This window comes from Schistocerca serialis, chromosome 2 (assembly GCF_023864345.2).
Source record: "Schistocerca serialis cubense isolate TAMUIC-IGC-003099 chromosome 2, iqSchSeri2.2, whole genome shotgun sequence".
Lineage (NCBI taxonomy): Eukaryota > Metazoa > Arthropoda > Insecta > Orthoptera > Acrididae > Schistocerca > Schistocerca serialis.
This window is the reverse complement of record NC_064639.1, coordinates 619,070,393-619,086,883: the sequence shown is the minus strand read 5'-3', so window position 1 is coordinate 619,086,883 and position 16,491 is coordinate 619,070,393. Positions and strand designations below refer to the sequence as shown.

Sequence of the window (16,491 nt, the reverse complement as noted above, 5' to 3'; positions counted from 1 at the left end):
CTGGATATTGCGTGCAGTGTGGTGTAAACAGTGCAGTGAAGTGAAGTGCAGTGTGTGCCAGGAGTACCTTTCTATACGTTTTGGCATCCCTTAACCACCGAGCTTGACACTGAAGTGGGTTTTCCCACACCACCAGAAGACACCCAACAAAGGCTGTACGCCATTCATAGTCCGCCCAGTCCAAAGATGCCACCACAAGCGAGGGATCTCCTTGAGTAAGAGGTAGTAACTAACAAAATTTTACTGTAATTGTTAGCTTTTAGGAATACTGTAATATCTCCAAACCAGCTCCTGCAGCTCTTCCAGCACGTCCCATTATTTATTGTTATCTTTATTAATTAGTACAGTGCTACAGGCATGTGTGCCCCTTATTAGGATCATAGAATGGTACCTAAATCATTCCTTTCATAGCACACGCGCATGCGCACCCACTCCAAAACACACACACACACACACACACACACACACACACACACACAAACGGAGGGGCAATGTTGTTAGCAAATGCTGTATCCTATTGCATGTGAGTGTGAGTGTCATTGCATGTGTGTATTTAAATCAACTGCAAACTGTATAAGTGCAGGTTGGCGACTAGAGGTCGCCTGTAGGGAGCTTGCACATGGTTTGGTCTCCGCTGCGCCGTCTACCTGCGACTTGCAACTATATACGTGCAGATCAGTGCTGACTCAATCTCACTATGTTCTTTTAGTTTGTACCACTTATATCATCTGTGACTTCTCCCAAGTTGTTTATTGAGTTAAGTGTTTTTTGGCAAAGGCTCTGACTACAGGTTGACATAGGTGCTGCACCATCAATATTTGTACCTTTCTTTTGGTGTAGCTAGCACCTCTGCTACTTTTAAATTATTTTTAGAGCAACTGACTATGTCTGTATGAGGTTGGATTAATTATCTGGATGATATTGTTGCCAAGGGCTCCACCGTGGCTGATCACTTGAAAAATTTGGCGCTTGGTTTTCCGCCTTACAGTCTGCAGGTTTACAGTGTAACATTGCAAAGTCTGTGTGTTTCCCCCCCCCCCCCCCCCCCCCTCTGTTATTTATTTGGATTTATTTGGTCCTCCCAGGGGATGCCACCTTGTCAGAGGCACTTTCAGTGGGAACGGGAAGGCTTGCTTGCTCTGACAAGAGCTATTCCAGTAGTAGCGTAGCTACTGGCAGGGTCACCCACACTGGAGTGCTCTTGACAAAGGAGTCAGACAAAATGTGTCCCACAACAAAGGGCAGGGAGGGCTCTAGAGGTGTGATGAAGCCAGTCTCCCTGAGTAAGCAAACTCTACACAAACCCTGGTCCACCAGGTAGGAAAAAACATATTGTTACGAAATTCAAAGGCAGGAACAGCAGGACCGATGATAGCAATTAACGTCCCATGCAAGGAAAAGGACATGGTAATTGGAAATATGATTTATACTTTATTACTTCAAATGTAAGAACTTTGAATGAACCAGGAGCTCTATGTAGAATCAAACAAGAGATGGAGAAATACCACATAGGAGTAGAAGCAATCCAAGAGTTCAGATGGAAAGGAAATGGTATCACAGGGAGTGGAAATTATACAATTCTGTATAGTGGAGGGAACAGTGGTACAGTAGGTAGTACGCGGTTTCTTGAATACAATAAGTATAAAGAAGCAGTCATAAATTTTAACCCTGGAAATGAAAGGATGTGGACTTGGAGAATGAAGGCCCACTTCTTCAACATCATTCTAGTACGTGTACATGCACCTACAGCAGATGATGATGAAAAAGTGCAAGATGAGTTTTATGGTCAACTGGAATAGGAATTAGAAGATTACCAAGGCAAGATAATAAGACACTGACATGCAACTTCAATCCAAAAGTGGGAAAAGAAGCACCTTTTAGAGAAACAGTAGGAAACTAAAGTCTACATGAGATGTCAAATAAACAGTATTATGAGAAAGAGAGTTGCTACTCAATATATATAAAGATGCTGTGACTTACCAAACGAGAAAGCCCTGGTAGATAGACACAATAAAGAACACACACACAAATTTCAAGCTTTCGCAACCCACGGTTGCTTCATCAGGAAAGAGGGAAGGAGCGGGAAAGATGAAAGGATGTGGGTTTTAAGGGAGAGGGTAAGGAGTCATTCCAATCCTGGGAGCAGAAAGACTTACCTTAGGGGGGGAAAAGGGACAGGTATACACTCGCGCACGCACGCACGCGCGCGCACGCGCACACACACACACACACACACACACACACACACACACACACACACACACACATATATATCCATCCGCACATATACAGACACAAGCAGACATATGTAAAGGCAAAGAGTATCCAAAAAATTTGTAACAGAACTGCAGAAAAAGTTTGACCATAAACAAAGCTGGGTTGTGGAATGCAGCGAAGGGACATGGAGTATGATGAAAGATGCTTTACAAGAAACTGTAGACGTAATTTTAGATAGCCTACAGAAAAAAGGGTGGAAAGGGCAGGATGGTTTGATAAAGATTGTAATGAGGTGGTGGCTGAGAGAAATGAGGCAAGAAAGAAAATAATAAACAGGACAACAATAGCTAATACAGAAGAATTCGTAAAGAAAAGGAAAGAGGCAGATAGAAATGGATTATTGAGCTATGAGACAACTATAATGACCAAGAAGTATGGGAAATTCTACAACAGAGATCAGGGATTGAGAAAGGATTTCAAACACACACTGTATTCTGTAGAGATAAAGAAGGATATTTTATAGGAAGAGATGAATAGGTTTTAGACAGGTGGGGTGAATAGTTCAGTGAGCTGCTGGACAACACTACAGAGAGAAAAGTACTGGAAGAAAATGAACAGAGCGACCAACCATAGCAAAATGTTACTCAGGATGAAATACCTGTATCCCCCCACAGCAGAGGAAGTTAGACAGCCAATAAAAAACCTAAAGAATAATAAGACTCTAGGTAATGATAACATTTCAGCAGAGATGATCAAGGGTGGAGCTGAACTCCTACGTGCAGTCAAGCCATATTAAAGGATATATTGTGTTCCGGAGATGTAATAGGATGGATGGGACTGGAGGATAGATGCGTGAAGAAAGGTAAGTCACTGGATTGTGGTCATGCATTTCCCTCTTTCATAGGTGTGTAAAATCAAGAGTGAGTAGGCAACTCCACATTCTCTCTACTGCATTACATCATAAAAAGGAATTATAAGGTATTTTACAAAGTTCTATTGAACCTCCAATAGTTCATCTTATTAGTCACTGGTGACACAGTGTGCAGACACTCCTGGGGAGGGATGGGGGGAAGGTAGGGTTTATTTTTCACAAAAATGTATTAACACTAGATTGAACACAGATATGCACTGTTAATAATACAAATGCAAGAAAAGCATATGGACAGATTTTACATAAATCTCTGCAAACTGTTCTACAGAGCTAGAGCTCCTAAGGCAATATCAAAATACAGGGTGGTCAGAAAATGTGTGAAATGCTTGTAGGGATATTACAGGGCAGGTTGTACTGAGACATAAATGTTAAGAAAGAAATTCGATACGTTGCTCCGTTTCCGAGTTATTTAGCATAGAATTTAGCCCATCGAGGCATCGCGCACTCGCATTCAAGCGGCCTGCGAGGGCAGGTGTTGCCCAACGAGCGCTTTGTCTCGTTAGCTGAAACTTGAATTTACACGCGCGACGATCTGATTGGCTAACTTCAATGCTAAATAACTCGGAAACGGCGCAACGTATCGAATTTCTTTCTTAACATTTATGTCTCAGTAAAACCTGCCCTGTAACATCGCTACAAGCATTTCACACATTTTCTGACCACCTTGTGTGTGTGTGTGTGTGTGTGTGTGTGTGTGTGTGTTTTAGCGAATGCGCTCTCGTGCAAATGACATCCCACAAACATCCCACAATCTGCAGAGATTTACTGAATAAAAAAATTGAATTCATTCTTGGGCACCTATGTGGCAGTTGTAGCTTTCTTCTGGGAAAGGCGACTTCCTCCAACATAAGCGCTGCTTGTTTTTCATTTACAGACAGTCTCTACCATAGCTCCCCAGTGTTTCCTTTCCAGTTCTCTTACATGGACAAGCAAAATAACTTCACTGAGCTTGTGTTTATGTAGTTGAGTAATTGGGTAATTATTTACAGTTGTTGTCTTGGTTAATCAATATCTTGACCTTTCTGTATTGTCCATATTCTTAGCTCTGTGATGATTAATTTAATGTCTATGGTTGTAGGTGTCAGTTCACACTAAAGGCATCAAACTCACTAGGTTTATAGCACAACATGAAACGTGACAAGACAACTAATCGAAATAAATGATAGCTTTTCAACAGTAATCCTTGGAATGTTTGTGTGTTACCAAACAACATTCAGTCACTACCAATGGAAGTTTTCACAATAAAAATGTATGAGCCTTATACTCAGTGCACAACTTTTTTTCCTTCTGGTGACAGAACCACTGGCTATCTGAACTGAAACTCAGTAACAAAATACGTGCAGAAACTGATAGGGTTTCTAAAACACTATAATAGTAATCATTTTATTTATTTACGACTGCCTCTGGTTTCAATGTAATTCTAATACAATCCTGACTACTAGATGATAGGCTACTGCTTGGAAATAAAGTAACATAAACTGACTTCTCCATATTAGTCAAGCAACTCAGAGTAGGAAGGTTGCATTCAGTGATGATTGCATTTTTGGTAGAGGATTACAGTAAATTAAGAGAATATTGTGGAAGACAAGGTCTGTACCTCCAAAAATTTCACAGAGTCTATTTTCACATAAAGTACTGATCTTTGTGTGTTGGCTACAGAATTGTTCTGGTTTAAGATCCCACAATGTGCAAGAAAGATTTCTATAGTTCAGGGCAGGTATAACCACACTTTTTAATTCAAAGATAAGGATGGTTGTAACTTTTTTGTTTAAACTAAATTACAGTATTCACTTACTGATTACTGACAAAAACATACTCAGTCTGCTGAAATTCCCAATACACAGGATGAACTCAGATTACACTGACAAAATTCTGGAGTTTGTTCATAGAATTTTCCAAGTATTTTGACATACGGGACATGCACTTTCCAGTGGCTCATTACCAATAATATCACAACAGTGATAAAACTAGTAATATTCAATTACCAAAAATTAAAAAAATGCAGAAGAACTGTGACATGGTTGTTCAGCACAGTGTCACTGTGCCATCCTTTTCTTGCAATCAGTTAACCCACATACAAGGGACATACCAGTCAACACTTGGTCAACAAGCCTATCCATACAGTTGTGTGTCACTTTAAATGTAAAACTAAGACTGACAGAAAAACAACCTGACTCAGGACCGAGCAGTACTAAACATAGTTTGAAGATGAAGAATAAAGACGGTATTACTACTGTCAACAACAACAAACACCTTGAGAGGATGGAACACGAGTATTTACAAACATAACACACACTGCAAACTATCGACAAACAAAACCGACTCGCACACCCCGCGCCGTAATGACGGCACACGCCACAACACTCTTGCGTCAAGGGTCAAAGGAAACGGGTGGAATCGGAAGCTTCCATTGACCAAGGTGCCGCTCATACGAAAATAGTTAGAAAAAATTTACGTTGACCTTGCACTAAATGCACAGCGTGGAGGAGGAAACGAAAATACGTATGCAAAACATAAATACATCGGCCAGTTTTAAACCAACGGCAGAACCTAACAATTAACAATTCAGTTGCATTTTAAATATTTGTAAATCGCTGAAAATGTCCAATGTACATAAAAAAATATTCAGGTACTGATTACTACTGCCTACAATAAGCGACAATTTGATAAATTATTATTAGCCGGTGAGCACACATCATTAATACACGTTTTTCCTTACTGTCGTTTCGCTATGAATACAAGTAATCAGATATATGTCTACAGCATTATTTGATATGCTGTATAAAAAGAACTGACTTTTTAATAGTGTACAACGGTCAGAACACATACCTCCACCGTAATCGCTTTCAAAAGTAAACAATATGTCTCTTTACTCTCTGTAGAGTTTAACTATACTGCTTACAAATAGAGCTTACCAAACTGTTCACTAGCTTCTGTTACATTTGGCTTTCGCAGAAATCTCCTGCAATGGAAGAAAATGCAACAAATTGTATATCTGTAAGATTAGTTCCGTGAGGCAATGCACAAGACGCATATTCTGCGTACTTTTTCAGTTTATTTGATATATTCCTATACTGCGCCAACAGGTCGCTCGTCCCGCTGCCACTATCAACCATAATACCAGTGCGGGGGGAAAAAAATAAATAAACCTTTTAATCTACCATTCCTGCACACTCTACTACAACCACTTGCTCAAGTGTCAAACGCTACACTAGTGTCCTTAATTATCTTTGGTTTGAGTTCACTGAACGTCAGTAACATCAAAGATAACTGTCGTCAGAGTAGACTGCTTGTCAACTGTTAAGTCAAGAGAGGGAAAATAAAGTTTGTTTATAAATTGTTAGTCCGAGACCGAGACGTAACATAAGAATCATTGAAGACTGGGTTGAGTATCAGCTGTCAGGAGGGGAATTAAGTGTGTTTATATTTCATAAGTCGAAGATGTTACCGAATTTACGCCAAAAACTGTTGAATGGGTCGTAAATATTGAGATATATCGGTTACACGTGAGAACTATGCAGACTAAATACAGTGGACTATTACGATGACAACACCAAGTTTAATACCGCTAGTAGCACTACCAATACCAGGAGACATTCTCTCATGTCTCCAATCTGCCGGTTACCTTTATTACGAAGACATCGAACATGAAGGTTACTGTCAACTTATGCGATATTGATACGACTGACATGATGTGTTTCAATCCCATGCAGCAGGTGATGTAAGTTTGAAGTGAACTATCACTTTTGCTCTGATTCACAGGGAGTACACGTAGGCGGAGTAGTGCGCGGAGACGGTGGACACTTACACGTGAGAGCAACCACTAAGACTCTGCCAGATCTACTACTGGCTATTGCAACATCAGTTTAACTATACTAGAACAGGAATATAAAGATGTAACTACTGGACGTAGAGTAATTGTTAAGACACTGGCCTGGAGGCGTATGCTCTGTCCAGCCATCCTGATTTTAGATTTTCTGTGGTTTTCCAAAATCACTTGAGACAAACATTGGGGTGCTTCCTTCCGCAACACTATGGCAGAGCAATTATACGCTCATTTATGCATATGACTGTGTATATGATTTATGTTTTCCCTTTTATTAAGCTGACACGCCTTTATCAACGTAAAATAACTATGGCCAAATAAATTGTAGTAATCCTAATTATATTTAAATTTAATAACAATTCAGGAATGAATCTCTGTTAATAACTTCAGCACCAGAAATCAGTAGCATTTTTATTAATGATCTTCTTAGATGTATAAGTTGTGCAGCTTTTGCGTTGCTTGTATTATCAGATTTTGGTTAGATAGAAGCGGCCAGGTCGTCTTTCCCAAAATATTTGAACATCAAAGTACCATTACGGTAGAGCTCGATCCTATTGAAAATGAAACCTTGTGAATCTTTGGTAAGACAAGGAAACAGCCCATGTTCCAGTGCGTCGAGTTGTGTTATTGTACCAACCCTTCCCTCTGCAAAAAGGAATGGTTCATTAACTTTGTTTTGCAATAAGGTACAAAACACATTTAGCTTCACTGACATTCTCATATGTTTCACAAAGTTTTGCAGATGCCATATGTGAACATTGAGTCCAGTCATCTTTCCATAGAGATGAAATGTTACTTTGCTGTTAAAAATTAAATGTGGAGAAATGATTCATCATCCACTTTATACAGTGTTGCCACAAAATTCAGTATTCTTTTCTTTGCCATTTTCAAAAATAGCCTACATGAGTTGTAAGCAGTTCATCTTGTACAGCAAATGGTATCTCAAAATTCAGAGTATAGAGAAATGTTCGATGTGAGTCATTCCTTTTAAAAGCAACAGAGGAAATATGCCACAAACAATGTCACTGGTCAAAGCTGATGGCTCAAATAATGAACATTTCTCTTGACTTAAAATGTGGCCTACATTTGGTTGAGCTATTCATAGTTCTGTACTGCCCCTATTGGTCAACTTGTAGTACATAAAAAACATTCTCTAATGTGTCTAATAACTGGCACATATTGTTGGCCCGTGCTTCTTCATTTGCAGAGGCATCCAATTTGTCGAATATGCTTAAACCACTATCTTATTCTTTTCTTTGTTTATGGTTCAGTCATGAATTGGAGACAAACTGCCCTCTGCACAGAAATTGCCAATTAACTTCTTTCAACCTAAAGAACATACGAAACTTTATTGTGCTTGGTGACCATCTTACAACTGATGCAAACTGGCTGTTGGCCTGAGCACTCTAGCAGTCATTTACACAGCTATCCAGTATTTAGATTACATTTATAGTTGTGCCATGTGGATGGCTGTGACGAGTATTTGTGTAGTGCAATATGGTGTTATGTTTGTTTTGCAGTGAATAGTAGTGGAAATTAATACAGAAATGGAAAGGAAATGGCAGACAACTTGGAGTCTAGCTACTTAAAACGCCCCTTAGAGAGGTGGGTTATAGCTGATAGTATCACATGGTGTTACCTGCTGATGCACATTGGTTTGTGAATGTAGCTAAATACATTGTTACACTTTCAGAAAATTGCAAACTGTGCACAATCGTCTCCCCTTTCCTTGCCTTCACATGTTGATAAAATTTCTCACTTGAATAAGCATTTCGACAGTCATCTTTTAGTTTAGTGCCATTGCACTGATGCATATTAGTGACTTCAACCTTTTAGTTTATTTAGTACACAGTTTACTGAAAATGGCAATCTACCATAGTAGAATAACAATACTTAACTGTAGACAGAATAAATGTTTTGAAGCGACTGATGAATTCATTTGCAGCAGTAACCATCCAATCTGATGAAAGATTCACATCATAATTAATGGCTTTATTAATAAAGTTATTAATGATTTTATCTACTGCAGTTACCAAATGCAAATATGGTTTTAATGCAGTATGTGGCAGAAATAAATTCCACATGTGGAAGATTCGAGATGATAAAGAGTTAAGACAAGAAGAGAATAGAAGCTTTTGAAATGTGGTGCTACAGAAGAGTGCTGAAAATTTGATGTGTAGGTCTTAGTGTTACATAGACGAATGTGTAATAAGATGTATGACGAACACTAACTTCACTTAACGACGGTTTATTCAGCATTTGCACATACAAGAACATGGAGCGAACTGCCTCCAGCCAGAACACACAGGCCCTACAGTATATATACGGTTACAGAACATTCCAATACAATAGTTCTTGATATTTGTGGATACTTATAGAATGTCCTCGAACAAAATATAGAAATTAAAATTTTACAGTTCAGGTGAGTTGAACTCACAACTCCCCATGCAACAGTATCATACCACTACACCACAGTGACTACTACTCAGCTTCTTCTGCAACATTGCTCCCTCCTTAAGAGAACAGCATCTTGGTGTTACGTCCTCCTAGTCCGGGAACGAGGCTTTGGTCGTGCATACTGTAGAATTCAGTGGTTTTTAGGATATAAAGAGGCTTGCGTAGGATATAGTAGTATGCAGAGCTACATTAAACTAATCTTCAGACTGAAGACCACATCAACAACAATGCGGAAGATTCACCGCTTGTGTCAGGCAATTTTTCGGAGGTATCTTTTTGGTTTCCTCAGTATTGCCATTTGCAGTTAACACTATTTTATTGTTATGTCAACATTGTGGTAAACCATTCTTAAAGTGTTTATCGTGAACATCAAAACTGCTTAATAGGTGTAAAACAAAGCACAGGACTAGAGAGAGAGAGAGAGAGAGAGAGAGAGAGAGAGAGAGAGAGAGAGAGAGAGAGAGGTGCGGAATGAACCAAGTTTCTGTGAAGAGAGGAATGCGTGAAGCCTTCAGTGACTACCATAGCAGAATATTGTCAACTGATCTTTCACAAAACCCAAAGAAATTCTGGGCATATGTAAAGGGTGTTATTGGCACCAAAGTTAATGTCCAGCCATTCACGAATGAGACAGGAACTGAAACTGATGGCAGCAAAGCTGAAATGTTTAACACCGTTTTCGAATGTTACTTTTTGAAAGAAAACTCAGAATAATTATCTAAATATAATCCTTGTACACTGAAAAAATGAGTGAAATAAGTGTTAGTGTCAGTGGTGTTGAGAAACAGCTGGAATCGTTAAAATTAACCAAAGCTTCAGGCCCCAATGGAATCCCTAAAAAAAACTCTTAAACTCCATCCGAAAAAGCCGGGAAGGCCCAACAGTACCAACAAACCAGTGTGTCATCCTCAGTCGATAGGTGTCACGGAATGCAGATATGGAAGGGCACACAGCCAACATGCCACTCTCCTTCCTGTTGTCAGTTTTCATGACAAAAACTGCTGCTTCCTAATCAAGTAGCTCCTCAGTTGGTCTCACAAGGGCTGAGTCCAATCCACTTGCCAACAGTGCTCGGCAGACGTGGAAGGTCACCCATCCAGATGCTAGCTGAGCCTGACAACACTTGACTTTGGTGATCTGACAGGAAACCAGTGTTACCATTGGAGCAAGGCCATTGGCCTAATGGAATCTCTGTCAGATTCTATACTGAATTTTCGGCTGAGACAAGTTGAAAGAAAGCATAGGTACACCCATTTACAAGAAGGGATGTAAAAGAGATCAACAAAACTACGACCCAATATCCTTGACGTTAATCTGTTGTAGAATCTTTGAACATATTCTGAGCTCAAACATATTGAGTTCTGTTCATGTGAAATCCAACTCTCACATCTCTCACCTGTCGTAATGAAAGCTTTGGATCAAGGCAGTCAGATACATGCAATAGTTCTTGATTTCTGAAAATCCACACCTATTGTCAAGAGTATGATGATATGGTGCATCAAGCAAAATTTGTGAGGATATTGAATGTGTACAGAGAAGGGCAACATGAATGGTCACAGGTTTGTTTTGCCCATGGGAGGTTGCCACAAAGATGCTGAAGAAACTGAATTGGCAAATAGACATAAAACATCCCAGGAAAGCCTGCTCACAAAGTTTCAAGAACCAGCTTTAATTGATGATTCTATGGCTATACTACAAACATGTATGTATTGTTCACACAGGAATTAGGAAGACAAGATTGGATTAATTACAGCACTTACGGAGGCATTTAAACAATAATTCTTCCCGCATCCACACATGAATGGAAAAGGAAGAAACCCTAATAACTGGTACAGTGTGATATTTGCTCTGCCAAGCACTTCACAGTGGTTTGTAGAGTGGTAGAAACTATGTTTGTGATGCAAAGTGTGTTATTCAAGCACGTTTGGCTTAATTAATGTGTTCAACTTCCCAAGTAACATATTATCCTGCTACAAGTTTCAGAATGAGAATTATAAACTTGAAAATCATCAGATGGGTAGGATTTAAGTTCATCACTTTCTGATATCTGCCACTAGACAAAAAAGCAGTACTATCTATGTAATTTTGATCTAAGTGTGAGAAGAGCAATGCAGGATCTATCGAGCTGCCTGCTCGTGACAGTCTGGAAGAGTGACTTGGAGATTTCCATGGCATTTTTCAGGAAGACAATAGATGTTCTACATCTACGTGATTACTCTTCTATTCACAATAAAGTGCCTGGCAAAGGGTTCAATGAACCACCTTCATGCTGTGTCTCTACAGTTCCACTCTCGAACAGCACGCAGGAAAAATGAGCACTTAAATTTTTCTGTGCGAGCCCTGGTTTCTCTTATTTTATCGCGATGATCATTTCTCCCTATGTAGGTGGGTAAGAACAGAATATTTTTGCAATCGGAGGAGTATACCTGTAGCACCTTCTAAGTGTTCTGCCAGTGAATCGCAGTCTTTGGTTTGCTCTACCCACAATATTACTGTTTGATTTCAGCTCTATTATCCATTGTTCATTTCTGACGAGTACCACACTGATTTTGTTGCTTTATCAAAATATGTGACACTTCTGGTCATTTCTGCAAGTAGGCAAGTATCAGGCTCTGTAGAACCAAATTGTAGTATAACATCATTCATTCATTTACATATTGTGGTCCATAAATCTCTCAATGAAGAAGTGCTATCAGAAATGTGAAACAAGCTACGCATTATCAACCCAATAACCACTGCAGACAACTTCTGTGAAGTATACTATCTTAATAAACTGAATTGTGATGCCTGTGAGATCATGTACACCAGTCTTCCCTACTTGTGTTAGCTGTCAATAATCCAGCCAGCAGATAGATAGGTCAAAATTTTGTGAACTTTTAGTATGTTGTATGTAGATGCTCTGTACTGTAGAACCCAAGTTTTTTACTCTGAAACGTCTGATTCTGAAGGAGCCAAAAAAAATTACAAAAATGTGCCAATCCCCCCCCCCCCCCCCTTCCTGACCCTCCCCCACCCATACCCCAATCTTTTCTTTATAATTTTTTTCTCTTGCATCCTACAACAAAAATGCTTAGATCTTTCTTGTAGGGCATTAAATTTCCTACCATTTTCAAAGCTTAAACATGTTTCTTACACCTCAGTTACCAAGATGTGGAGGTTGAAAAGAATGGAAAAATTCTCAAATTATCAAAAAAACTGCAGGACAGGTTTGAGTATTACAATTTTAATTGTATAATTTTTTAAAACGATAATATCACCTGTGTCAAGGAACTACCATCCCCTGCTCCACCACCCACCCACCACCTGCTCCCTACACTCAATAGAGCACTCATTTCTCCTAAGACCACATAAAAAAGGCAAAAAAATGAATTTCTCATGGTAGCTGTTTTCAATTTTTAACTACCCCAAGAACCCCCCCTCCCCCCCCCCCTTCCTGCCCTCAGTTGGATCTTCATTGAGTAGAAGCATGTAACAACAGGAAAAACACAATTTTATACCTATACAATGTATATTTTACACAAAAAAATGCAGTCCATAACATCTTATACTAGGCCTTACCAGCTAAAGGTATACTTAAAAATTGAAAAATACTATTAATGAAAAACGTGTAATGCAGTAAAAAATCACAGAGAAACAAAACATCAGTTAGGGTTTTCCAGTCTTTGTAATCCATGTCACCATCCTCCTTACTGATGTCTGACTTGGACAAATTCTCACACACATAGCTGTGACAGTGGTTGTAAATGGCACAGTACCAGAGTGTGGCTTCTTCGCAGCTGCAGATTCCTGTGCTACACCCTTTAGTACATTTGTAAGGCATTATTTTCAGGAAGGAGTTTGTAACTGCCATTTTCATTGTTGTGAGAATTGTCCTCCCTTGTAATAGTGTGCTGTCCCGAACTGATAGCATTTTGTCACTGTTGTAATCATATTCCATACACTTTATGTAGAAGGTATATGCCATCAGTTATTGCATATTTCTGCATTCCACAGTCTGTTTCGTCTTGTGTCATTGTGCATGATGCATAAAGCTCTGAGTTTGTGCTCTTCCATATACCACTGTCAGTGAAGAGGTGCACTGGAAAGAATGGAGACTGATTGTCTATGCAAACTCATTGGAGGAGAGTAAGAGAATCATCCGTGCCTTTTTTTGTCGCAATTTTCAGGGCACAACATACTGAGGCTAAAGTAACAGTATTAATCTTTTATTTCAGCTTAGTGTCATCAACATTTTCTTCCAGTACTTTCATTGTGCAGTTGATACTAATTTCTTGAGCTAAATAACAATTCAGCTCTTTGAGACCAATTGTTACTGTGGTGACACTGTCTCCTTAAGTCTCAAGGAAGGGGTGTGCTTAGAGAACCCTACACTGTGCTTCTCAGTATCAAGATTATCCCTTATTGCATGGAAAGGCATAAGATCTGCATGGTGTTCTAATATTCCTGAATGTTTATAAGTGGACATTTCTATTAGTTCTCAGACTTAGAGGATGCATACCATTTCCAAAGTCTGTTGAGGCAGCACACCATCTGTTATCCTGTGACCAGGAATCAACCCTCCATCTCTCTTCATCACCACTGTTAGGACTTTCTGTGTGGTCATATCTGATCTGACGCCAGACCAGAATATCTCAGTGTAACAAACAGTGAAGCAGCCTTCAGTCATCAATAAAAGAAATTCCAAAGGCTCTGTTTTGTCTTTTATGTTGATGATATGATGCTAGTACAGAGGTGTGCTTCTAACAAAGTTCAAACGACTTGTTGCATGGAAGTTGGGAACATTTTTTCACACTTTTCACATGCAGATTTGAAAAGGTTAAAGACAAAAGAATGAAAAAGTGCCAGAATTTCACATTTTTCAGTTCCCTCCAAATTAGCACAGGGTCCTCGAAGCTGAAAACTTGTATTCTACACTACAGACAATCTGTGCACAACATACTAAAGGTTAATAAAATTCTGTCCTTTTGTAAGGTTCACCCCCCCCCCCCCCCCCTCTCTCTCTCTCTCTCTCTCTCTCTCTCTCTCTCTCTCTCTCTGAGTATCTGCCATATGGATTATAGCTAGAGAATAGTAGTAGTTCAGTTACTTACTTCAGGAAGTAGTTGAGGACTCATTCTATGAGTTTTCACACTTTGAATCTATGTGAGAAATTGAATCAGACTGGAGAATGTACAGCATTAATATTATGGAGACAGTAGCAGAATATAAAGTAGTAGTGTAACATTTAGATAATATGTTGGAAGTGACATGCTACATGTGGTGTGTCAACATCCTCCCAGAGCCTTGAAAGGTGACAACTGGCTGTATAACTTAATGTTTAGTTATGAATAAAAATTAACAAGTATGCCTCCAATAGTGTGTTGCAAGTACCATCATGAACATCTACTGCATAGCACTCGTGCAGCTGTTTGATGCATTACAGCTTAACTTGTGTGCATTTATAATTTTTAATAAATAACACTGTACTACCATCTTGGTTCAATACTGATACATGTTATAGAAGTTTCGCCAACATAATTTGAGTGAACTTGGAGAAAATATGATTTTCTCTCTTCAGTCACAATTCTCATTCTTTGTTCTTGATTTTGAGAGAAATTTTCCTGTATCGCCTGTATGTGGTGACATCAGGTGGATCACATGCTGACTTCTGTCAACCCTTCATTCTATTTCTCTGCAAATATCTAGAAGCTAGTATCTATGCTTATCCCACAGCATCTGTTGCACAATTGAAACAAACTACAGTATTTTTTTTCTCCAAAATGACTTGAACCTATTTCTAGGAGGGTTCCATTGCAAAAGACCATGTTGATTTCATTCTCCATCCTTGTTGAAACTGTTTGTGCTTCATCTGTAATGGTCCTGTTATTTATGGGAGATTAATACCTAATTTTTCCTTTCTTCCATGATGAACTTTAATAAAAAAAAGTTGAGGATCCTTGGGTTCAGTTCTTGGGGAGAGAAAGAGGAGGGGACGGGGGTGGGAGGGGGGCAGGCGAGTCTCAAGTTTTACTCTCCCCTCCCAGATATAAGTTACCATCACACCCACATTTAACGTTCTACAGGGACCTATGATTTTAACTATAATAAAATATATAAAAGTTTTAATGTAAGATTTTCACTAATGAAGGTGTCTTCATGTTCAGGTGTATTTTTGCTTCTGATGAAGGTGTATTTAGATATACCAAAACCATGGTCAAGGATTTCAATAAATCTTTATCCTGCAACTGTTTGGCTGTTATCATTTACTGTGAAGATTTTTAACAGTTGCTGTTTCAGCCATGTTTAAAATTTTGTAACCATGATGATTTGTTCAGTGTTAAGTACAGTGCTTTTTTTCCCTTTGTTGGTCATAACTATCATGATGCCCACCTTCCCCTTCCTCCTTCTCCCAACTCCTTCTAGCCCCCATCCCCACCTCCACTCCCACCCCTCTTGGACCTGTTCTATAAAAAGCTTCAACAATATGCCCAGCTGAACAATTTTACCGTAAAAAATTATTGAACATTTGTGAAAGCCATGCTTTTCATTCTGTTCAGTTTCTAGTATCATTCAAAATGTGCAATCTGTTTCTTCTGCATCCTATCCATACTGATTTTCAGTTAATGCTATTTTTTGAACACCTTATGCATATGGTATATTGTTTTTGTTTTTCAGAGGGCTCTCCAGCTGATAATATAGTTAAAAAATTTGCAAGTAATACAAAACTGTTTTGGAAAGCTGCTATGTCACCACCTGAAGTAAAGACGGCACTTGACATCTGGCAGGTAATAAAAAAGCAAATTGCATATATGACACATGAAAATTTGCAGCTAAAAACAACGAATGGTACTGACAGGTTAGGAAGCACGTGACCTGTGGTGGTGGTGGTGGTGGTGGTGGTGGTGGTGGTGGCCATGGTTGTGGTAGCAGCAGCAGCTGCAGTAGTTAGATTTATCCCTGGATCTCTTTAACAAAGGTATTGGATATGTCTTGGTTTTACAATTTAAGAAACAACAAAAATGAATTAGTGTATACAGGCATCTATAGACTTGCAGGTGTAGAGTGACAAGGATAGGACAAA

The 16,491-nt window shown here is 39.1% G+C and overlaps 2 protein-coding genes across 4 annotated transcripts in view; one reads left to right on the top strand and one right to left on the bottom strand.

Moving 5' to 3' along the window:
• LOC126457675 (40-kDa huntingtin-associated protein) overlaps positions 1-6,362 on the bottom strand; it is a 90,128-nt gene extending 83,766 nt beyond the window's left edge. Inside the window, exons 1-2 of the mRNA XM_050094178.1 lie at positions 6,194-6,362; positions 6,064-6,110 (exon numbers count right to left, since the gene is read on the bottom strand). Of these exons, the coding sequence (XP_049950135.1) occupies positions 6,064-6,110; positions 6,194-6,264 (118 nt within the window). The 5' untranslated portion in view covers positions 6,265-6,362. The remainder of the gene's footprint in view (positions 1-6,063; positions 6,111-6,193) is intronic.
• Positions 6,363-6,446: 84 nt separating this feature from the next.
• LOC126457673 (DNA repair protein RAD51 homolog 3-like) overlaps positions 6,447-16,491 on the top strand; it is a 41,963-nt gene continuing 31,918 nt past the window's right edge. For 2 of the 3 annotated variants that reach the window (XM_050094177.1, XM_050094174.1), the window contains exons 1-3: positions 6,447-6,801; positions 6,911-6,958; positions 16,086-16,195. In XM_050094177.1, the coding sequence (XP_049950134.1) occupies positions 6,693-6,801; positions 6,911-6,958; positions 16,086-16,195 (267 nt within the window). In that variant the 5' untranslated portion in view covers positions 6,447-6,692. The remainder of the gene's footprint in view (positions 6,802-6,910; positions 6,959-16,085; positions 16,196-16,491) is intronic. The other variant, XM_050094175.1, reaches the window with a different exon arrangement.